Here is a 23,796-nt window from a genome sequence, read left to right as displayed (position 1 = left end):
GCTGGTGCCCACTTCAGGGCTAGGAGGCCATCCCTTCTCTTGGCCAACCATGCACCCACACCCTCAAGCACATCCACATACATCCAGCCCCGTCAAATGCTGGCTCTGCAGAACCCACTGGAAAAATGCCCACCTCCTTGACCAAATTCTTGATCAGCCGGTTTGCAGCCTGAAGATCCTCAGGGTGGTTGCTTTTGAGAAGCCTTGTCAGAAGCTGAAGAGTGAACAAGAGCAGGTGAAACTAATTCCCTCTGTGTCAGATCAGCAATAGAAGAATTAACAGTAATAATAATAGCTTGCACATCTGACATGCGGTAACTTACCAAATCCTCACAACGACACTATGAAGTAGGTATTACGACTATCCCCTCAGATCACTGGTTTTCAGTGGGGCAGGGAGCTGGTGGGTTATGTTCCCCAGGGGACATCTGGCAAAGTCTGAAGACATTTTTGGTTGCCACAACCAGGGGTGCTACTGGCATCTAGTGTGCAGAGGCCAGGGATACTATAAATATCCTACAGTGCCAGAGGACAGCCCCCAAAAGGAAAATTATCTGGCTCAAAATGTCCATAGTGCTGAGGTTGTCCTAGACCACGTACTTTGATGTGACAGACCTTGGCGATCTTGTTCACTTTATTCCCAATGCCTGTCAGAATGCTTGGCACACAGGAGTCAATCAATCTTTGTTGGATGGATGGCAAGAAAGATGGGGATACTGAGCCCCAGAGAGTATAAGTAGCTTGCTCAAGGTGACAGAGGATTCTATCTTTCTCCAAAGTCCATGCCATACCTCCTCCCTCACTCCTCCACCCTCTGCAATTGTAAGGCACCAGTAGGAGAGGAGCCAGAGAGAAAGGCAGCCCAGAACCTAGTATAGCCCTGCTCACTCTGCCTACAGTGACCCCATAGCCACTGAGCATCTAGATGCAAGGGAAGGGTACAGCTGAGAGGTGCAGTTGGAAGGCAGAAGGTACAAAAGAGAGATGCATACAGGGCCTGGAGCTCTCCTGGTACTACAATTACCAGATCTTGTGAATGACCAAGAATAGTCAACACCAAAACCACTGCACCACTAGCGCTCAAGGGCCCTTTCCCCATTCAGAAGCACTCGAGAATTACCCCTGGGTGTTGGCCTAGTTTTGACCACCCTCCTTTTCCCTTCCCTCTCCTTTCTGATGTCTGAGGAGCAATAATTCTGGAAGGCAGTAGTGGAAGGGAAATAGGTGGGATCAGGCTTACTGGCACTAAAAAAGATCTGAGCCAACATGCAACCAATTCTTTCCTCTCCACCATCCTCCCCCAATACCACACATACACTGGATATGACCGACCATCCATCCTACCCACTTGGGTTATCCTTTTGAAACTTCTTTCCCTCAGAAACACTTGTATAGATAAGGTGGCGGGTACAACGAACATGGCATTTATTATTTGGCCCATCCACAAAGAAAACACCCAGACCTTATGCTACCTCACTTGTAAGAACCTGCTCCAGAGGGAATTCACTAACCCACCTCCCCACATTGTCCCACACTTTGGTTCAGGGATCAGAGGACATCCAGGGGACATTTCAGGAGAGTCCCTAAAAGAAGGTGTCTGATGAGACTCCAGGGAGGCCGAGGTCAGGGAGAAGCTCCTTACCTTTGACTTTTCTTCATCAGCATCAAAGATGGAGCTCTTGGGCCAGGGAGAAGGCGGGGGCAAGATTTTATCCACTGGGAGTTTAGGGTCTTGCTTTATGATTCCTAAAACATGCAATTCATGAAGTTAAGATACTGATAGGGGACCCACTGACTTTAGCAGGAGCCAGTATAAAGTCCAGAAACCCATGGTTCCTGATGACCCGCTAGGAAAACATTGTCAATGACCTCAAATGGATACACCCAAGGTATGATCAGGGCTCTACATACTCCCTTAGAAGAATCCAAGGAACAGCACAAAAACAGGGACATCACAGCCAACTAAGTCAGAGCAGAACCAGACCCTAAGGCTAGCAGTCTGGGGGTCTTATGCTATAAAAATATTGATGACTTTATGTAGATACATAACCTCCCAGGGCCCAGAAATTACTGCAGGATCCCTGACACTCCTAAGAACATTAAACAAGTGCACGTGACAGGAAAAAATAGTCCATCCTCAATCCAGGTTCCTTCTACAGAGCCCAAGAGAAAAGGAACGTGGACTCCCAGCTTTGACACAGGAAACAGAAAGGCATGGACTGCATCACTCCAACCCTGACAACACAACACTGGACAACCCACAAATTCACCACTCTGCCGGAATCCATCAGACAGCTGAGATCACAGGGCAATAAACAACTGACCTGAAATCAAAGGAGAGACAGTGCTTCCCAGGAGAGATGGGAGGTAACAACAATACAAATAATTCAGCTAAAATTTTTTAAGAATTGCTTACAAGCCTGTGAGCTAGAGCCTCTGGGGCCTGCAACACAAAAGGCATAGGGTCTTTTCCAGGGGCCTCGCCAGGCACTCACAAAGAGAGAACGGGAAAGGCCTTAAGTCCTGCCTAAATCCTTCCATCTCTCCAGAACAAAAGCCTTAAACTGCTGGGGCAAGGACAACCAGCACTGTAAGCCTTCGAGCAGAGGTAACATGCTGCTGCAGCTGGAGAAAAAAAACAGAAGAGACAACCTTGTGCACTGAGGGAGGGAGGAACGTGTCCTGGGCCCAGGCCTGCGTTGCGATGGGGCAGGGTCACAACAGGTCCTCCCGAGACCAGGGACACAGCGCCTGCCTAAGACTGAGGCTTCGTCAGAACAGAGAATGACGACCACCACACCAGGCTAACCAGCATCAGTAACAAGTAATAACGGCCTACTGTTAGGAAACACAATGGAATAAGACCTTCTCTGAGGCGCAGAGCAAAAGGACGACCTAAAGCTGAGCGTGGAGCAGATGCTGCCAAAACCTCTAGCAAATCAGCCCCCACTCTAAACACGAACCCTAGAGGCATTTGAAATCTGGTACAGTGAGGGTACCTATAGCAACATACCCAGCTCAACTCCAGCCTACCAGAAGGAAAGCCCGGCCCATTTCCGGGGATTAATAATTGCTTCAGTCTCTACTGTCCTACACTCGATGTCCACCTTTCACCAAAAAATTACAAAGCATTAAAAAAAGCAAGAAGGAACAACTACTGTGAAAAGGGAAGGCAGCGTAAGTAACAGAAGTCAGACCTTGTTTCTTCAGCATCTGATAAGCATCACGGATCTTGATGTCTTCTGGAAACCAAACTGTCCAACTAAAGAGTATTTCAATGACTCTTCCTTTAACTTTTTCTGTAGTCCAGGACCCTAGGTACTGAAAATGAAAAGGAAAGAGAATTATAGAGCTGGAAGGGACTTAGTAGACCACCTAGCCCACACTACCCTAAAGAGATGGCTGCTGAGGCCCAGAGAAGTGCACCACCCAAGGCTGGCTGAGAGCAGAGCACAACTAGAGGCCAAATTATCTGGTACCCAGCCCCAGGGCTCCTTCTGAGTTTCAAGAGGTCAGCCTCCAAAACTGTCAAAATTAAAGCCTACCATACACTGGCCTAGGATAGAGCCACTGGGGACACTCGTTTTTTGACTGGGGCAAGTGTAGAATAAGAAAAGAATACATTTGGTCTTTGTCCCCATTTCTTGACACAGAGTTTCAAAAACCTTTGGAATTTCCTGAGTGATAGGAATATCTTTTGTTATTCACAACGAGCCCCGCTGGACCATACCTAAGCTTATGCTAACCACTCATGGTGGGCACTTACTTTCAAGGGAGGAGCTGACCATTCCAGAAAGACCAACTACGTGATTAGAGGGTGTAACTTCCAGTCCTATGCCGAGCCCCCAGGAGGGGACAGGGGCTGGAGACTGAGTTCAGTCACATGGCTGATGATTTAATCAACCACACCTACATAACTCCAGATAAAAACTCTGAAACAATGAGGTTCAGAGGGATTCCTGGTGGAACACATGGAGGTACTGGGAAGGTGGTGTGGTCAGGTTCCACAAGAAGAGGGCATGGAAGACTTTGCCCTAAGTATCTCTTCCATTTATAGCCTCTATAATAAAAGGGTAAAAGTATAGTGCTTCCCTGTGTTCTGTGAGTCTTTCTAGTGATTTATGGGTGGGGATCATGGGAACCCCTGAATTTGTATTTGTTGGGCAGAAGTGCAAGCAGCTTGGGAATACCTGAGACTCATGGCTGGTGTCTAAAGCAGGCGTAGTCCAGGCAGGGCTGAGCCCTTACCATGCAGGGTCTGTACTAACTCTGGGTAGTTAGTGTCAGAATAGAATCAAATTAAATTGTAGGACACACAGCTGGTAGCAGAGAATCACTGGGAAGCAGCAAAGGAAGGCGCCACCAATGTCAGTTACCCAAGAATGGTGTCGCTAAGACAGCTGTCAGGAGAAAGGGTACAGAGAACAAGGCAAGAATGAAAGCCACACCTGGTATCTCTTGCTATCTCTACCAGGAAACCTGTGCCTACAAGCTCGAGTTCCTCATCTCCTCTGGACCACCCAGCTACAAGGCCATTTTTAAAGGGAGAATTTGAAAACACTAACAATCGAAGGACAGGGATCAGCTGATGACCATGACCACCATCTTGACCTTGGAGATGAAAGCTTTCACTCACAGGACCTTCTCAGCTCTCTCACAAACCTGAGACAGGCTGGCAGCTTCTGCCCACGAGCAGGCCTGCCCCTGGACCAAGAGGGTGACAGGAATTTGAAGGCTGAGGGTAGGTGCAGTACAGTGAGCAGGGCTAAGCCCAGGGTACTCACCTTTGGGGACAGCACTTTGATCAGCTCATTTAGAAAGCGGAACTTGGCCACCTCGTTGTGGAACTTCTCTCCACAGTAGTTCACACACGTCTCCAGCACCTGCATGGACAGAGGACCCCCGGAGAACGGGAAAACCACTGGCTCCAGGGCTCATCTCAAATCCGAGGAGCATTTGCTGGAACCATGGCTCGAGTTTCCTCAAGACTATGAAGACACTCGAATTTTGAAGAAAAGGTGACATTTTCAGATTCAGAAAAAATGCCACCTGTTTGATTTTGCTGCAACTGCCAGGTCTGTGCCCAGGAAACCGCTCAGTGGGGCGTATATCCTGAGGTCATCTCACCTTCTCAGGCGACCCTTTGGGCAGGTGAAACTGGTCAGAGAATCACTTCCTCCTCAGAGGCAGAAAGCTGATACACAGTGCCCAAGAAAGTTCAACCAGAGGTTACTGCTGCCATTCAAGCGGCAGGTTGGGCTGGCACATGGTTTCTTTGGTCCACACTATTGTTTAACATTTCAAATTAGTCACCAACATTGAAAAATTCAGAGAATTCATACAAAAATCCAGATTTCTGATTTCTCTTGAAAAACAGGAAGTTCTAGTAATACTGGCCCAAACTTATGCCTGGCCACAGCCAGCTGGTCCTACGCAGCAGCTGCCCCCTTTAGCCTGGGCAGGTTCTCTCCAGTTTTGTTGTCCTCACCCAGCGGCTCACTCGTGTACGTTACCAGTCTGGCCCTGTGGGCACTTGAATTTCCCAGCCCTGGTCTAAGGAAGACAATAGGAAATACAACCTTCTTTTTCTTCTCCCAAAGCAGGCTCAATGCCGCTCTCTAGAAACAGATCTAGGATGGGGCAACCTGAGCCTGAACTCCTTACAGCCTGCTTTCTCAAGGCCAGACAAGAGGAACCTCTTAGACGCTCTCTACCATACTGAAATGGGACTGGGGCCTAGCTCTCTAGCATCAGGACAGGAAAGCTTAGGCTAAGGGGCAAGCCAAACTCACCGTTAAGGCATAAAGAGCTTCCTTCTCTTGTGGAGACTGGATCTTGTGGGCCAGTAGCCAGGGCGCATGGGTTGAGCTAAGGGAAAACAAAGAGACCTGGACTCTGGGTGGAGAGGAAAAAACTCACCAGTCTGGCTGAATGTGCTCGGTAAAGTCACCTCTTCCAGGAGCTCGGGTCCCAAAGCAGAGGTGGAATGTACTGGCACACAGCCCATGCACGAGCCTCTGAAGGAGGCCAACTCCCACCCGACCTTCTTGAAGATACAGCACCTGAGCCCCTCCTTCTGTCCAGGGCACCTGATCCTCCCCTGAGCCAACCCATCCCTAAAACTCCAAGCTGAGCAGTCAGGGCCCAGACCTACATGTAACCAAGTCATGAACAGCACATACCCTGTCTGTCATATGATAAATGCTCAGTAAACACCAGAGGAGAAAGTGTGATCAAACTTTTAGCTCATTTCAAAACTCTGAATATTCAGCAACATTTAGATTAAACATCTGGATGACTGACTTGATTCTTCAGTTCCTATCCAGATGCTCTGGAAACAGAATTCAACAAAATCTTACCCTTTTCCTGCTTTTTCTTAAGAAAGATTACATTTAAGTTACGGAGAATATATTGATCTTTTTCACATTGCTACATAACCTAGCTACATTCTATCTGTAACATTCAGAGGTCTCATCAGCATTAGTGCTTCATAACACTATTTAAAATTTTTTTAAATAACTACCAGTTACAAACTGACTATTTTGTTTAAAAAAAACCACATGAATTTGCTATTTCTAGAAAAATAATGTCCTCAGTAGACTGCGGAGGGAAAAAAAAAAGGAAAGAAAGCCTAGCTGTGTAAAACAGTCCCAGGAGACAAAGGCATGCAGTCGGTCTGAGGTGCCTCCAGAGTCAGGGGTGTGTGTGAAGGTCACCTTACCCATTAGGATCACTGTTCACCTGGTCACAGAAATTCTGGATAGCTGACCAATCCTGTTCTGACATGCTGGGGTCTGTGGCTTTATCTGTCAAGAAAATAAAAAATAAAATTAAAGAAAGCATAACAAAAAGCAACAAGCTATGACAGCCAAGGGCTGTGACATCACACCTCTCAGGGATCAGACTCATGGGGCAGAGAGCCGAAAGGGAGAGGATCACGCCTGTGCTGTTCACCACCATTAGGCACGGAGTCTAGCACATGACATGGCCTCAATGAATATCTGACGACTGAATGAACGAGCAAATTAGTTAACAAGCTATCGTCCTGGAAAGGACTCCATTTCCAGTGCAAGGGTTGGCCTGTGTGCACCTTCTTCATGTCCCTTGTCAGGACTCCCCCACTTTGGCCCTGCAATGAGGATGGACATGGGCCAGCATCTGGGAGGCTACTTGTAAATTTCTTAGCCAGGTGACAGGAAGACCAGAACACACCATGAGGCTCTAGGTGGCTCCACTTGGTCATCTCACCATCTCCTCAAAAGCAACACCCCTTAATCTAAGCCTCAGCTTGATAAAATCCTCTCTGATCATCCTATGTAAGAAGCTTCTCCATGTGTCAGCGGCTTGTCCAGTCTGACAAGAGGACCTTCTCGCCTTAACCCCTCAAAATGCTGTCTCTCTGCTACCGTACACATCCCCGAGGAACCCAGATACAATCACGCTAGGGTCTCCCTCACCGGAACAGTCATACTTGGATGAAATCTGAGGACAATGAGCATCCAAGGGCATAAGGGCACAGCCTGGGGCAGGAGATACATGGAGAAAGGGGGATTATCAAGAGCCTAACATAAAACCATGATCCACTGAGGGGAGGGGCAATCCTCGACTTTCCTGGAATACGAGATTGTACGTATCTTTCCTGGTGCTAGATGGTAGCAGCTTCCTCCTCTCCTCCCACTGCTGCTTGCCCTGTGCAGCAATCCAACAAGGATGCCCCTTCCACATGCCGCCCCCAGAGTGAACCAGGCCACGCCCTCACAATGGAGTTGCTGAGACCGTCTTCATCCTGTCCTTTCATACACTTCTCCTTCTCCCCTCTGTCCAGCCTGTCCTGGCCTCTTGCCTCTCCAATAAAAAGTCTTTCTAGTCCTGATAGAGAAGCTCCTTCAAGCTCTGCAAACAGGCCAATGCTCCTCTTGCCTGAATGTTCACTCCTCTCTTCTCAAAATCCTATTCGTTCTTCAAGGCCCATCTGGATTTCCATCGCCTCCCAAAAACCTCTTGCTGCACTGTTCCAGCCCCTACTAATTCTCCTCCCTTCTGATTACTTAAGACTCCACAGTCAACTAGAGTTTAACTTTTCCTGACTGTATCACATTCACGTCACGTGGATGCCACGTGTCTCCCCATCTCAACAGTGACACTCAAAGGACATGTAATCACCCTTCCTCCCACCCACTGACTTCATTCTAAGAGAAAAAAGGTGACAAAGGAGAGCGAAGGAATCAGATGATCAATTCCCATATATCCCTCACCTTCTTCCTCCTCAAGGCTCTTTCCTTATGTCCCATCTCTTGAAATCCTATCTATCCTTCCAGTCCCAATTCAAACACCCCTTCTTCATAAGGTTTCTTTGATCTTCTTATCTCCCATCCCCATAAAACACAAGCCATCTCCTCCTCCTCACACGGCCCACACTCTGCCTGCCCCTTTTTATGATGGAGATCTCTAGCTCCATTCCTTATTAGTTACGCATCCTTGGGCTCTCTAAGCCTCAGTGTTCTCAACTATAAAATAAGGAAAATAGTACCTTCCTCATGGGATAGTCATGAGATTTAAAAGACATAGTGTCTAAAGTGCTCAGTACAGCAGCAAACAGTAAGTAATCAATAAAGGATAGCTAATCTTATCGTTATAATATGCAGTATTATATGTATTATAATACATAGCCTTTTACTTTAACAATAAGTATACATGCCTTATTACACCTAAAGGGAATAAAACTCTGAAGGCATAAGCCATATATCCCCAACAGTGCTTATTAGTACAATGCCTTCCCCATAGGTACAAAATAATGACTCATGAAATAAATTACTCATGTGCCACATAATGATGTTTTGGTCAGTGATGGACCAAATGTACCATGGTGGTCCCATAAGCCTAGGTCCCATATAACCCAGATGTGCAGTAGGCTATACCATCTAGGTGTGTGTAAGCATACTCTACGACGCATTTCTTAGAATGTATCCCTGTCATTAAGCAAATCATGACTGTATTTAAAGCAGTGATTCTCAGAGATTCTGATTAAGGGGCTCTGACACATCTAAAATAATTCTACACCCTTGAAGCTTCCCGAAGTTTCAGTTCACTACAAGGTCAAGGTTGATACCTCGAAGGCATTCAGAACTCAACAGATGACTGGCCTAGAGGCAGAGAGCAGGCAGGGCCCCAGCTGACCACGCAGAATCCAGCCCTCTCCCTCCTCCCCTGCTGCCAAGTACAAAGAGTGCCGACAGGCACCAGCTTTTCCAAGGGAAGGAAGAAAAAACCTCTATGAGGCTAAGTCATGTTCCAAACTCTTAACCAATGCAAAGCAGCAAGAAGCTCCAGGAAGTGTAACAGTTTTTTTATTTGTATCATGAGGATTCGCTCAAGGTTTATTATGGCCCCAAAACAAAGGCAATAATAGTAACAGCTGCCTTTTTACAGAACTTACTGTGGGCTAGACACCATGCTGAGTGTTTTCCAAGCATCCCTTCTCTTTCATCCTCAGAACAACTGAAGTTGGTACTATTATCTCACCATTTTACAGTTGAAGAAATCTGCCCAGCCACAAAGCTGGAAAATGACAGAAACATAAATTCAGCCCCAAGTCTGCCTGACTCCAGGGCCCAAACATGTCTTATGGTAAAGTCCTCAGTTCCTTGACACAGAAAGGGCCTCTCCTGGGAACAAGTTTCTTTGCCTTCTTGCCACTAAGTTATTAGCTCCCTAAGGCAAGAAGATCTGTCTCATTCACCTGCACATGTTCCAGCACCTAGAATATTTACTGAATGAATGAATGAATGATTCATCTTTTGCTAGGCAGAGTTTGGCCAGTTGGCTGGACGTACTGCTGACTCCAGGAGATGGCTATTCCAGTTCTGAAATAACTGAGTCTCCGAACACATAGTCCCAGCCTACCAAGCTATTTCAGAAGCCTTGAGCAGCTCCAGAGAAAACGACCCCCAGAAGACCAGCAGCTGGGTCCGACCACGCCATAGCAACGCCCTGCTCTGCTTGACACCACTCTGCACCAAGGAGTGGCTAGGGGCCAGACACAGCATGGCCAGGAGAAACTCAAAAAAACCCCTTCTCTGCTTCTCATGACTATCTCAGCCCCATCAGGGCGCTGGGAATGGCCATCCCTGGCACCAAGGTGGTTTATTTAGTCGGCACTTGGACAGGACACATGAGACTACTGCCATATATTTGCTTAATAAAAGCAATGCTTGTATGCGTTTCAAGTCAGCTACGGGGGAAAGGCATTAAGGAAACAGCTGAGACCTCCAGCTGTGAGTGAAATGGCTCATGTGAAAGTGACTAATGCAGAAGCAAAATCATCCCACACCAGCTGCCAACCAACCACCAGGGTCATGACTCCGGCCATAGGAGCAGCGTGTGCTAGTAAGGGGCACCCTGAGGCTGTGGGAAGCAGTCACCTTGAGGAACATTTAGAATTCAATCCTTCAGCAGTATTCACTGCATGGGGGAATCCTGTTGGAGGTATACACCGACCCCTACAGTCCAGCAGTCATTCAATTAAGCACACGCTGAAAGCCCACCATAGGAATGTCCTATGCTGGCTCCAAGATACAGATTGAGCTCAACCCTCGAGAGGCTCACATATAAATAGATTGTAATTAAGACCACTCTTGATCCCCAAGGGAGGCATAGAAGTGGGGCTGGGAGGAAGACAGGACACATCACCTGGGAGCAAGTCCAGATGGAACAAGAAAGTGATTTACTCAGCACCCGACTTGAAGCTACTGCCTCCCTGGTAGCACTGCCCGAGCTGGAATCCCAGAGACCAGGAGACCCAGCGCTGCTTTTAACACCACAAGACTAGCAACAATCTAAGACGTCCACTAACAGGGAACTGGTTAAATAAATCACAGTACACCCATACAGTGGGGCATATGAGGCTTTTCGTTAACAAGAATGAGGCAGTTTTATATGCAGTCATGTGGAACAACGACCAAAACCAAGTGTGGGGAACAAGGCTCTAGAATGCACAGAAGCTGCTATTTGTATTCTTAAAGCATGAGCTTCTGGTAACAGCTTCCTGATGTTCCTTTGGGGAACTACTGCTCCCCAACTCTAGGTCCAATGTTTTTCCTTTTTATTTTTTTCTTGGTAAGCCAATATGAGTTAATTTTCTGCCACTCGTAACTAGACTAATGGTAACAGCTAATAGTTATATGCACCAGGGGCTATTCTAAGTGCTTCACAAGTATTAAGTCCTTTGATTCTCACAACCCTAAGAGGGATGTATATTTACTATTCCCATCTTAAAGACACAGCTGCCCTGCTTGCTGAGATAAGATCTGTCAGTGACCTGAGCTCAGCAGTCCTCAGACCCCACCTAAAGTGACTTCCTTCCCCATCCAGCCTAGACTCATGCATTCCTTCAGCGACACTCCTGTCCCTGCCATACCAAGCCCTCTACGCCCCTGTCCTTCCACGGTACCACCGTGCCCCACCCCCACCTCCTAGCAAATCTGGTTTAAACCACAGTTCCCCTTTTCTGCTCCTAGTGGAGGGGAGAGGGGGTGGGGGAATTACTCAACCATGAAGGCGATAAGACACATTTCTAATGTGGGGACATCTGGTGACGTTTGGAGACATTTTTGGTTGTCATGACCAGGAAGAGGGTGTGTGCTATTGATATCTGGCCAGGGATTCTACTAAACATCCTATAACGCACAGGCACAGGACGGGCCGCCACAACACAGAGTTAGGCAACAGTGATGAGGCTGAGAAACCCTGTTCTCAAGTGTCCAGGTGGGCTCCCTTTTGTTTCTCTTACCAGCCATTCCCAAACTTCCCCACCTTCTTCAAGCCCCCTCTTCCACCTCAGCCCCCAACCGTCAGGGGGGTGGTGATGATACTGACAAACTTATTTGCATGTGCAATCATCTTCATCTTCTTCCCCAGTTAGAAAAACGGTGCCCTTTAGGCCAAGGCATCCCTTTCTGCTCCGGCTGACTTCCTTTACGACCCTTTCCAATGGCTTGAACACTGGACCTTGAATTGAGGAGGGACAGTTTCCCAAAGGCACATCAGCACAGAGAGGCTCACAGGTGCCTCTCACCTTTTAAGCCCTCCTTTACATCTGAATTCCCTCTAGCTATCTTCTCTCCTTCATTTCACATTCAAACACCATTAAAAAAAGAAAAAAAAAGGCTGGTGGCCAGAGGCTACACCCTCCCCCCAGATTAACTCTGTCTAGCCTGTCCCAGACAAGCTTTATATTTCAAAGTAGCTGCCAAGTTCTAAAAACTTAAGAGATTTCCCATAAAAATACAGGTTCCAGCTCTACCTGAAAAACTGAAAGATCCAGCAACTTTGGGATCACATGAGCCTAAACAGCTGGCACTGAAGAACCCTCCTCCGTGGGTCAGCTGCTAGCTGTCCTCTAACCTAACCCACTGGACTTTTTTTTTTTTTTTGCAACTCTTAGCCTACTGTTCTCCATTGCCTCCTATTCAACTACCTTCTGTCCCCACCATTTACCCAAAGATATCTTATTAATAAGCTTTTGGTTGCCAAATTCAAAGTTCCTCCTTCTCCTCCCTCCATCTTTCAGCAGCAAAACTACTTACCAACTACACCCTTCCTTTGAGATCAGTGGCTCCTCACCCTCCCAGCTTTCCCCCTGCGTGGGTCTGCTCTGACTTCCGTCTTCAGACTGCTTTTCCCATCTGCTTCTTAAAAGCTGAGGTTCTCCACGCTCCATCTGCAAACCTCTGCTCTTCTCAATTTACCTCCTCCCTGGACAAGCTCACTGCCAGTGAACTGAAGACTCCCAAGCTGACCTCCAGCTCTGACCCTCCCGGGAGACAACCAACTGCCCAGAGATGGTCCCTGTGACGTGCCACAAGCACCTCCCTCTCCACAACTCGACTGTCTCCTCCCTAAACCAGCTCTTCCTCACAGGTGAGGCATCTGTAACCAACCAGTTATTGGGGCCTGAAACCTGGGATCCATTCTAGATTCCTCTTGCTCTCCTGCCTCCCTTCTAATGCATCAAGGCGGCTGACAGTGCCTGCTAATTATTTCTACTCTCCTTCCCAATGTCTCTGTCCTACTTCAGCCCCTAAACACTACCAAAAGAGCTTTTTACCTACTCCCTGTCTGAAGTCTCACCCTCCCTAACCAATTCAACTCCACAGGGCTGCAGGTGATGCTTTTAACAGGTGTACTTGATCACAGATTCTCTGGCTAAAACCTCCAACACCCCCACCCCCTTCACGGGATAAAATATAAACTCCTTTCTGCAGCATGTGAGCCCCTTGAAGATCTTGCCCGGATTAGCCGTACAGCCTCTTTTCCAGGCTCTCGGGGCTTTGCACTCCCGCAGTACTGACCTACTTGTCCCCAGAATGCTCCACACTCGCTCGTCCCCCAGCTTTTGCACATGCAGTTTCCTGTCTTGTCGCCTCCATTGTCCACTCAAATGCTATGTCTGCTGAGACAATGCCCAAGGAAACAAACCAACTCCCACCACCACACATTAAACAAACGCACCCACCCCCGCCAATTATAACGAGGTGCTGTTATGGTTGCCTCGTACCCACGAAGACACTGTGTTCCGCATCTCAGTTTCCCCAGCACTCAGCAGAGCCCAATACAAGCAGCACATCCTTCACCCTCTTTGAATCTCAATTCCTCATGGGGAACACAGGGATAACAACCCCTGCCCCCCAGGACTGTCGTGAAGCTTACAGGAAACACACATAAGAAGTCCGGTCAGAGTAAACATATACAAAAGGAAAAAGGGGCTTGTTTTGACAGTCAAGACTGCAGCCAGATAGAGATCTTTCTCAGCCCCAAATAGCCCGCAAGAGGCTGCGTATCTTGCACGACTGAGTCTCCTTAAGTCTACACGTTCCCATCTCTAAACGGGGTTAATAGAAGCTGTCTCTCGGGGTCGTAATGACGATTAACAATTGCTGAAATGCTTGGCAGGAAAGAAACGCGTAACAAACGTTAGCCATTACGTTGTTAATGATGTTCATATACTGAGACCAGAGTGGGGGTGGGCAGTGGGGGGAGCAGAGCGCCCAAGCTGCGGTCTGCAGCCCGGGCGGGTTCCTGGGGCTCCTCACGGGGGACCCCTCGGCGACCCTCCCCCCGCGCCGGGCTCCCCGGGGTCATCTCCCCGCCCGCCGGCCGCAGAAGAAAGGCCCCGGGAGGCGGGAGGCGAGGCCTCACGGGCGGCGCTGAGCCCGCCGAGGAGCGGCCTGGCTACTCACTGAGCCACAGCTCCAGCGCCGCCGCCGGCCCCCGGGGCCCCTCGACCGACTCGGCCCCCGCCGGGGCCCCGGCGCCCGCCGCCACCGCCGTCGCCGCCGCCATGGGCCCAGCCCAGCTGCTGAGGCTGTGGCCGCCACTGCACTTCAGCCGCCGCCGCGGTCCACCGCGCTCCGGGGCTGCCGACGCGGCAGGCGCGGGTCGGCACGTGATAGGGCGGGGCCAGAGGAGGCCACGCCCACCAGGCCACGCCTCCGCGCAGGCCCCACGCTGCCCCACGGAGATCCCGGCACCGCGCTGGAGGGTCAGGCTCGCCCAGCCTTCTTTCTTCCAGACCACCAACCTGCTCAAAGCCCATCAAGCCAGCCTCCCAAGGCCTGCGCCCTCTCATCCTCCAGAAGTAGGCTTGACAGATAAAATACAGGATGCCTGGTGAAATCTGAATTTCAGGTAACGAATAATTCTTTTAGTATTTTTATTCAGGAGGGTCTTCCTCCACCACCTTCTCTAAAATGACACGCCCCGCTTCCCTCCATACTCGACCTTATTTTCTCCCTAACACGTTACACTATCGAGGTACTAGAGATTTACTTATTTTGTTAAAGGATCATTTCCCCCCAAAAAAGACATGATTCTCATACATTATGAAATGATATGAAATGAACATGTGTTAAATATTTTCTTTAATTCGCTAAATGAGGGAACCATGCAGACTTTATAATTCGTTCAAAAGAGAAGTCAAAGGGCAAATTTATACAGAATAAAGGAATGTTGGAACAGATGGGCAAATGGACTCAAAACTAGATCTTCTACCAGCAGCGAGGGTTGTTCCATCCAGCAGACGGAATTAATTTGCATGTGTATAGGCAAGGATTATTTGCATTGGTATCAATTCTCTACAACTAACAGAGTTGTAAGACATCTCTGAGGCAATGAAAGCTAGGCCTGGAAAGGTGTGCTGTCTAAACAATGCATAATTTTCCACTGAAGCACAAATTCTCTACACGCTGCATTACCTGTTTCACCCCACTAATATAAGCAGGGACTTTCCTTTGTAGACTTCTAGAATAGTGCCTGGTACACCAGTGCCAATAAGTATTTGTTGAATGGCCAAATGAACAGTGGAAGCAACAAGAGGTAGCTATGGAACTTCAGGTCCCATCCCTACCACAAATATACAATCTAAGTTAAAAAGCACATTTGCTGTGCTATCTCAGCTCCAAAATAAGTCCACACACATCTCCATCTGATAGATTTGCTGCCCACAGCCCCATTCTACATGGAAATTATGAAACTGTTGCTGAATGACAAGTGACTGAGCTGCTTACCATGTGCCAGGTTCTATGCTAAACCTTTTACGGTTGTTACCCTGTCTTAGTAAACTTGGGGGGTTATAACAAAATACCGTAAAGTGGGTGGGCTAAAGGACAGACATTTAATTCTCACAGGTCTGGAGGCTAAGTCCAAGATCAAGGTGCTGCACATTGAGTTCTTAGGGAGAACCCTCTTCTTGGTTTGCAGAGGGCTGCCTTCATGCTGTGTGCTCACACAGTGGAGAGAGACAGCTCTGGTCTCTTCCTCTTATAAGGGCCCTAATCCCATCATAAGGGCCCCACCCTCCTAACAGCATCTAAACCTAATTACACCCCAAAGCCCTCACTTCCAAATACCATCACATGCAGGTTAGAGCTTCAACATATGAATTTTAAGGGGACACATTCAGTCCATAACATTATTCATGTAGGGGAGATTTTGTATTTCAATGAAAACTGTGCATTGTCTATAGCACACCCTTCTGTGTTATGTGATTTTGGTTCTTTGGGAATTATTTTACATCTCTGTAAACAGTAGATAACTGAAAGCAATGGAAAATTATTCTTGCCTATAGACGTGCAAATAAATTCTGTCCCAGGAAGACACAACTCTCTCCCTGTGGAAAAATCAGTTTTGCCTCCCTTTGCACATTCATTTCAATATTCCTGACCTATAAATGAGTCTGTTCTTTTTAATTTTTTTTTGTGAGGAAGATCAGCCCTGAGCTAACATCCATGCTAATCCTCCTCTTTTTGCTGAGGAAGACTGGCTCTGAGCTAACATCTATTGCCAATCCTCCTCCTTTTTTGTTTTTCCTCCAAAGCCCCAGTAGACAGTTGTATGTCACAGTTGCACATCCTTCTAGTTGCTGTATGTGGGACACGGCCTCAGCATGGCCGGAGAAGCGGTGCGTCGATGCGTGCCCAGGATCCGAACCCAGGCCGCCAGCAGCGGAGCATGCGCACTTAACCGCTAAGCCACGGGGCCGGCCCTAAATGTGTCTGTTGTTTGGATTCTCCTTTGAACTAGTTGTAACATCTCACCAGTTTCTTCATTAATGAGTTAAATAAAAGCTTTGGGGCTGGCCCAGTAGCATAGTGATTAAGTTTGTGCACTCCGCTTCAGTGGCCGGGGGGTTAGAGGTTTCGGATCCTGGGCGTGGACATACACACCACTCATTGAGCCATGCTGTGGCGGCGTCCCACATAGAAAATAGAGGAAGACTGGAAGACTGGCACACATGTTGGCTCAGGGCCAATCTTCCTCACCCCAAAAAAATCTTTAACACATGTTCATCTCTTGAAATTTGTAAACATCTGACAGCACGGGAGCTGGGTTTGCTCATTGCAACAAATGCCTGGAGATGACTAGAGAGGGTGCCCTGTAGAGGGGGCAGGAGCTCTCCCTTTTGCCAAGGACCATCCATCACTTCCTAAATATTTCTTTTATTTTTTTGTGAGGAAGATCAGCCCTGAGCTAACATCTGACGCCAATCCTCCTCTTTTTTGCTAAGGAAGACTGGCCCTGGGCTAACATCCGTGCCCACCTTCCTCTACTTTATATGGGACGCCGCCACAGCTGTGGCTTGACTAGCAGTGTGTCGGTGGTGCCCGGGATCCGAAGCTGAATGTGCGCTTAACCGCTGCGCCACCGAGTGGGCTCCCCTAAGTGTTTCTTATACCTGGCTTACGTTACTTATTTTAAGAACCTGCAATCATTTAACATTTTGATATGTAGATCAGTGGTTTTCAAACTAGCATTTGTCAGAATCACCTGGAGGGCTTGTTAAAACAGACTGCTGGGCCCAACCCACACAGTTTCTGATTCAGTAGGTCTGGGGATGCCCAAGAATCTGTCTATCTAATTAGTCTCCAAGCGATGCTGATGCTGCTGGTCTGGGGACCATAACTAAAAGGTTAAAGAGGGCCGGCCCTGTGGCTTAGCGGTTAAGTGCACGCGCTCTGCTACTGGCGCCCGGGTTCGGATCCCGGGCGCGCACTGACGCACCGCTTCTCCAGCCATGCTGAGGCTGCATCCCACATACAGCAGCTAGAAGGATGTGCAACTATGACATACAGCTATCTACTGGGGCTTTGGGGAAGAAAAAAAGGAGGAGGATTGGCAATAGATGTTAGCTCAGAGCGGGTCTTCCTCAGCAAAAAGAGGAGGATTAGCACGGATGTTAGCTCAGGGCTGATCTCCCTCACCAAAAAAAAAAAAAGGTTAAAGAATAAGTGGGCAGTAAGGAAGTGGTTTGGGAGTTCAGTGTAGTGGTTGCGTGTATAGGCTTTGGCTTCAGACAAAACTACGTGTCACCCCCCACGAGGCCTTCCTAGGCCCCCTCTTGCCTGCTTGTGCAGCCCTTCCTGCCCTAGCTCCCCTCTGCTTTCCATTTCCTTCCCTATGTCATGTGTATGGCCCATGGTCTGTCTCCCCTTTCTGGACTATAGGCAGGGCCCATGTCTAATTCATCGAACTTCTAGCACTTAATAGGACAAAATAACTATTGGTGGAACTGGAGTCCTCTGGCACTCGCTGCTTAGCTCTAAGCACCAGATGGGAGCTAACTGGACCTCGATTCCTTCTTTCCCCATTGCTTACCTTTGCATGTTCTGTTCCCTCAGCCAGGAATGTCCTCTCTCTGTTGTCTGTCAAACTACTTTAGAGTTGGGCTGCCAGATTTAGCCAATAAAAATACAGGAAGCCCAGTTAAATCTGAATTGCAGACAAACAGCAAATAATGTTTTAGCACAAGTACGTTGCAAATATTGCATTGGACGTTCTTATACTGAAAAATTACTTGCTGTTTATCTGAAATTAAAATTAAAAAGCAACAACCTAATTCCTTCTCGAGAAAGTGTTCCCCAACTGGCTTCCCCCACCCAAGGATATCCACATCCCTGTATCGTTTTGCCTGCCCCTTCAACCACCCGCTCCACACTTGTGTTATTGTACTTGTTAGTCTCCCATGAGACTCTGATCTCTTTGAGGCAGGAGCCTTATCTTTTGTGCATTTGTTTGTTTATTTTTAAAAGCTTCACAAATACAGTAAGTAAATGGGGGTGACAAGCACCTGTGGACCGAGCACCCACACTTAATGAGCCCTTGTCTTATTCCTTTCCACACCCAGGCCTAACAGGGCCTGGCACATAGTAGGTGTTTGTCAAATGAATGAATGAAGACAGGATTGAATGGACTCAGTCAAGAGGGGTTCTCAAGATAGAGAAGGCCTTCCCCTCTTGACTAGGCTGTCCTACTGCAGTTAGGATTGAGGGGGGTGGTAGGTGGCAGAGCTGAGGGGACGCCAGCCTGGAGGGAAAGGCTATGACCCTAACATTTTGTCCAGCTATGAAGGATAAGTTGGAGATCTCCAAGGCATCATGAGCATGAGTGCCAAGCCAAATTTATACCACCTTCTAAATTAAAAAAACATTCCCATCCTGTGATTCACGGATGAAAATAGTAACCACAAGTGACGTGAAGTTCCTGAATGCTGCAAAACAGTATCTTAACTAAACATAGTGACTTTGGCAAAGCCAGCACCTGTGTACTTGGTTACTCACCCTGACCATTCAATTCAATCAGATGTGCATCTGGTCTTTCATTCAACAATATTTACTGAGGGCCTACTATGTGAACAGGCACCATTCTCAGTACTAGGTGTACAGTAGTGAACCAGACAGATGAGGTCCCTGTTCTCATGGACTTTACAACCTGACAGTAACAAATAACTGCAGAACTAATTACTTACACCATTATTTACACAATCAATTCCAGCTGTGTGCTACGGAAAAGACTAGGGTGCTGATGATTAATGACAGAGGAAGGAGATCTTCTGGGAGGAAGCCAGAGGCTTCCCTGAGGAGGTGATAGTGGAGCTGAGATCTGAAGGCTAAGAAAGAAGTGACTAGGCAAGTGGAAGGAGAGCAGGTGGCCAAGAGTATTCCAGAGAGAGAAAGCAATACAAAGGCAGGAAGGAACCCAGTGTGCCCAGGGACCTAAGGAAGGCTTATGTGGCTGGAGACCAGAGAAGAAGGCATTTATGGGCAGGAATTGGTGAAGCACAGCTGGAAAGGTAGACCAGAGTCAGGCCATGATGAGGAAACATGGCTTATCGTGACAACAGCCTCCTTCATGCCTCATTTTTCAATCATCTCCTACCAAGGCTCCTTGTTTCTGGGCTAGCCCTGTTCAAATCTCTCTTTGGCATAGTGTTGGAGGGGGTGAAATTCCCCTCTTTACCACTCTCGAGTTCTTATGGCTGGACTAATGATAAAACTGACACAAGACCAGATTAACAGGAGAAAAACCAATTTAATACATGTGCATGAGAGATCATAGAAAAATTATGCTCAGAGAGTGAACAACGCAGGCAGTTTATCTGTCTTTCTACACAAAGAAACAATAAATTCGTGAGGAATTGACAGGACAAAGAAACTTAGGTTTGGGATATATAATTAGTGAAGAATCTAAGCAGAGTTTAGGCTTGAGGTAGTAAATTACTAAAAGTAACAAAGTTTGTTTATACAGGCTTCTAGGCCCTGAATTCCCTAGCTCTGGTGATAAGAATGCAGGGAGAGCGCCTTTCACATGGGAGATTTATTTCCTGCATTCAGAGAGACAAAGGAAGGTCAAAGTGCCCTTCTTGTACTGGCTGCTTCTCAAGTGGCTTTAATTCAAAATAATCAATATGCCCTTGTGCAATATTTTAGGGCGGCCTGTCCTGGGCCCAGTAATAGCTGCCAGAATGATCTTTAAGAAAAACACAGATCTGATCAGGTCACTTCCCTGCTTAAAACATTTCAACCGCTCCTCACCTTTCACTTCACGAAGACCCAACTCATATCTTCACTAACCAAACTCCCACTTTGTTCAGGTACCCACCAGTCCCCACTCCAGCCATGCACCTCAGCTCTGGGTTTGACTGATCTGTGGGGACTATCCTCCCACTTCCCCAGTAGTGACGGGTTCAAGAATGGGGAAGTCAGGAGGAGGAGGGTGCTGGAGAAGTTTCCTTGCTTTTAGGGAGAGAGCCACAGAAAGCCACTTTCCTTCCGACCAGACTCTGTCTCTGCACCAGAGGAAGTGCAGAGAGGCCCAGCTGCTTTAGGCAGCCAGTTGTGAGCAGAGCAAACAAACCCAAGGCTGTTGCAGATGCTGGGGCCAGTAGAGCAGTGAGCTGAAAGACCTCACTGACGTCACTGAATGCTTAATTAATCGACCCTAGAGACTGCCTTACCTCTGAACTTCCTGTTATGTGGGATACTAAATCTTGTTTAAGCTGGTTTGAATCTGGATTTTTTGTTATTTGCATCAGACGGCAGCCTGATACCCTTGACCTGGCAAAGAAGGGCCATTTGAATCTCCCCTCTCTGCCTGGTTTCTCAGCCACTTCTACCACTCCCTCAACTCCTAGCCTTGATGCCAATCACGCCAAACTTTGTGAAGTTCTTTTCTTCCCTCTGCTTGAAATACCCTTCCAACCCCCACAGACCTGGGAAACTCATACCCATCCCTCAGAACCCATTTCAAAGGTCACTTCCGGGGCCGGCCCGGTGGCATAGTGTTAAGTTTGCGTGCTCCACTGTGAGGCCCGAGGTTCACAGGTTCGGATCTGGGCGCAGACCTATGCACCGCTCATCAAGCCATGCTGCAGCAGGCATCCCACGTGTAAAGTAGAGGATGATCAGCACAGATGTTAGCCCAGGGCCAATCTTCCTCAGCAAAAACAGGAGGATTGGCAACAGATGTTAGCTCAGGACTAATCTTCCTCACCAAAAAAAAAAAAGGTCACTTCATCTGTAAAGACCTCTGACACCCCTGAACAGATTAAAAGCTTCCCTCTCTGGGGCCGGCCCAGTGGTGCAAGCAGTTAAGTGTGTGCGCTCCGCTGCAGCGGCCCGGGGTTCGCGGGTTCAGATCCCGGGCTCACACCAATGCAAAGCCATGCTGTGGCGTAGTCCCATATAAAGTGGAGGAAGATGGGCACGGATGTTAGCCCAGGGCCAGTCTTCCTCAGCAAAAAAAGAGGAGGATTTGCAGATGTTAGCACAGGGCTGATCTCCTCACCAAAAAAAAAAAAAAAAAAAAAACTTCCCTCTCTGGACCCCGCTAGCACCCAGAGGGTCCTCATTTTCTAAGTATTCCTTACCGTGGTCCTGGGAAGGTAGGAATTTTGTCAGAAGACAAAAATATTAACTGATGAATAGATAACTTCTAATTATAGTCCCTACTGAACATCCCCCTATAGTGAACTATTCCATCTGTCCCCATCCTTCACTTCAAGGTCTTTGTCAAGACTCAGTCTCTCAGATAGCTGGATTCAATGCCAATTACAGGCAATGGGCCAGAACGCAAACTACAATTGCAAATCTTGGGAGAGAGACAAGATTTCCCCGAGTCAATGAAAGTGAAACTGTCGGAATCTGGCAGAGTTAGACCAGCTGATGAATGCCACTTCTGAAAAAACTGATCTGACTGATGAGGCCCTCAAACATTTTTTTCATCATGAGATCTTTACTTGATTCCCTACTATGTGTCAGGCAATATGCCAGGTGCTATGGTTATAACCAAGAATAAGAAAAACTTCCTGCCTGTCTTAATCTTATATTCTTTAGAGTAAGATAGACAGTAAACATGTACAAATATACTATATAATTTCATATAGTAATAAGTACTATGAAGAAAAAAACCAAGTAGGATAAAGGTAATAGGAATGAGATTCCAAATTTGGCTCTAGGAAAATAGTAATTTTCTGGAAAGGATACTCTCTAAATGAAATTGACAGCGAATATGCTCAAGAGAAGGAAGCACTCTCCCCACTCACTAGAGTGGGTCCCCTGCAGCCATGATTGTACTACAGGACTCTGTCCCACTGGCCAGTTATTGGAACAGGGGTAGACAGCTGACCCAAGCTAGGCCAATCAGGTTCTCCCCTGGGAATTTGGACATGGAACACTAGTTACTTAATTGGTAGTGTAGAAGAGAGGTGATTCAGCTTTAGGGCTGGGGCAGTTGCTGGCCAAGTGCAGAGATAAAAAGAAAGCCAGCCTACACAGGGAAGATGAGGTGAGCAGACACAGAGACAGAGACAGATGTTAGAAACTGCATGGTCTCAGAGGAACAAAAGTAGCTGCTTTGGGTCCTGATGGATTTCCAGGTACAGATTCCAGGCTCTTGTGAGGTCCACCTGGAAGTCCTGCTCTTTGGATCTGTGTGAGTCCTAATTGCTCCCATAAATTCCTTTCATGGTTCAAGGTAATCTGAGTGTGTTTCTCTGCCTTGCAACCAAGATCACCATTTCTAAGAGTAGAAATAATGGTAATGATCATGATGGTAATAGCTAACATTTGTCAAGTGCCAGGCCCTGTTTTAAGAACTTTACATATGTTATCTATTTTAATCCTTACAACTCTTTGAGACAGGTACAATTGTTAGCCCTATTTTACAGAAGAGGAAACTGAGGTACAGAAGTCACACAGTAAGTGGTAGAAATGGGTTTGAGTCCAGACAGTCTGCCTCCATGGCCTTTACCACTTCACTATACTCTCAAAAACACAGGGGGACAGACTTGAGGTCGAACTTGAGGTTATATTAAATGTGTGGCATCCCTTCGTACACTCCTGCTGGTCCTGAGCAAAACCCTCAATCCAAAAAATATACATGCTGCTTTACAGACAGCTCCCTCCAGCTGAGGAAGTGGCAGCAGCTTTATCAACTCAGCATTATGATCACTCATTTTGTTAAAACATTCACATTCCCTGCTCACAAGCCAGTTTCTTGTACCCATACTAATGTCCTAGAAGCAGACGCCCCTCAGTAGTGAGAGTTGAGCTTGGACTCTGGATTGCCACAAGCCTGAGTTTGAATCCTCCCTCTGCTCATACCATAACCTCAGAAGAGTTCATTAATGTTTTTGAGCCTCAGTTTCCCTATCTATAAGATAGAAACAACAATAATAATACCTTTCTCATGGGGTTGTCAAGATTTAATGAGATGATGGGCTAGTGTTTACCAACATAATCTGAAAGCCAGGAGTGGCTGAGGCTCACCTAACTGCACAATAAATCGCAAGTGTTGTTATTCTGCGTCCTTTTTTGTGGTCAACACCTGTTGTTTCTGTCCTTACCCCTTCTCCTAGACAAAGCTCCCTAGTTTTCCTCGGGAACAACTTTTCCTCCATTGGATATAATCCCTGAGGGACTACCTATTCCTGGCTAAGGAAGGGCAACACGACCTCAGCTAGCC

The 23,796-nt window shown here is 47.4% G+C and overlaps 1 protein-coding gene across 3 annotated transcripts in view; it reads right to left on the bottom strand.

Annotated features, from left to right (window-relative positions):
• GGA2 (golgi associated, gamma adaptin ear containing, ARF binding protein 2) overlaps nucleotides 1-14,355 on the bottom strand; it is a 30,991-nt gene extending 16,636 nt beyond the window's left edge. For 2 of the 3 annotated variants that reach the window (XM_058569865.1, XM_058569863.1), the window contains exons 1-7: nucleotides 14,238-14,355; nucleotides 6,722-6,806; nucleotides 5,793-5,868; nucleotides 4,785-4,883; nucleotides 3,198-3,321; nucleotides 1,643-1,746; nucleotides 134-214 (exon numbers count right to left, since the gene is read on the bottom strand). In XM_058569865.1, the coding sequence (XP_058425848.1) occupies nucleotides 134-214; nucleotides 1,643-1,746; nucleotides 3,198-3,321; nucleotides 4,785-4,883; nucleotides 5,793-5,868; nucleotides 6,722-6,806; nucleotides 14,238-14,340 (672 nt within the window). In that variant the 5' untranslated portion in view covers nucleotides 14,341-14,355. Of the gene's footprint in view, nucleotides 1-133; nucleotides 215-1,642; nucleotides 1,747-3,197; nucleotides 3,322-4,784; nucleotides 4,884-5,792; nucleotides 5,869-6,721; nucleotides 6,807-12,584; nucleotides 12,813-14,237 lie in introns of those variants that run through there. The other variant, XM_058569864.1, reaches the window with a different exon arrangement.
• Nucleotides 14,356-23,796: the final 9,441 nt, after the last annotated feature.

This window comes from Diceros bicornis, chromosome 26, assembly GCF_020826845.1.
Source record: "Diceros bicornis minor isolate mBicDic1 chromosome 26, mDicBic1.mat.cur, whole genome shotgun sequence".
Lineage (NCBI taxonomy): Eukaryota > Metazoa > Chordata > Mammalia > Perissodactyla > Rhinocerotidae > Diceros > Diceros bicornis.
This window is presented reverse-complemented; position numbering and strand designations above follow the sequence as displayed.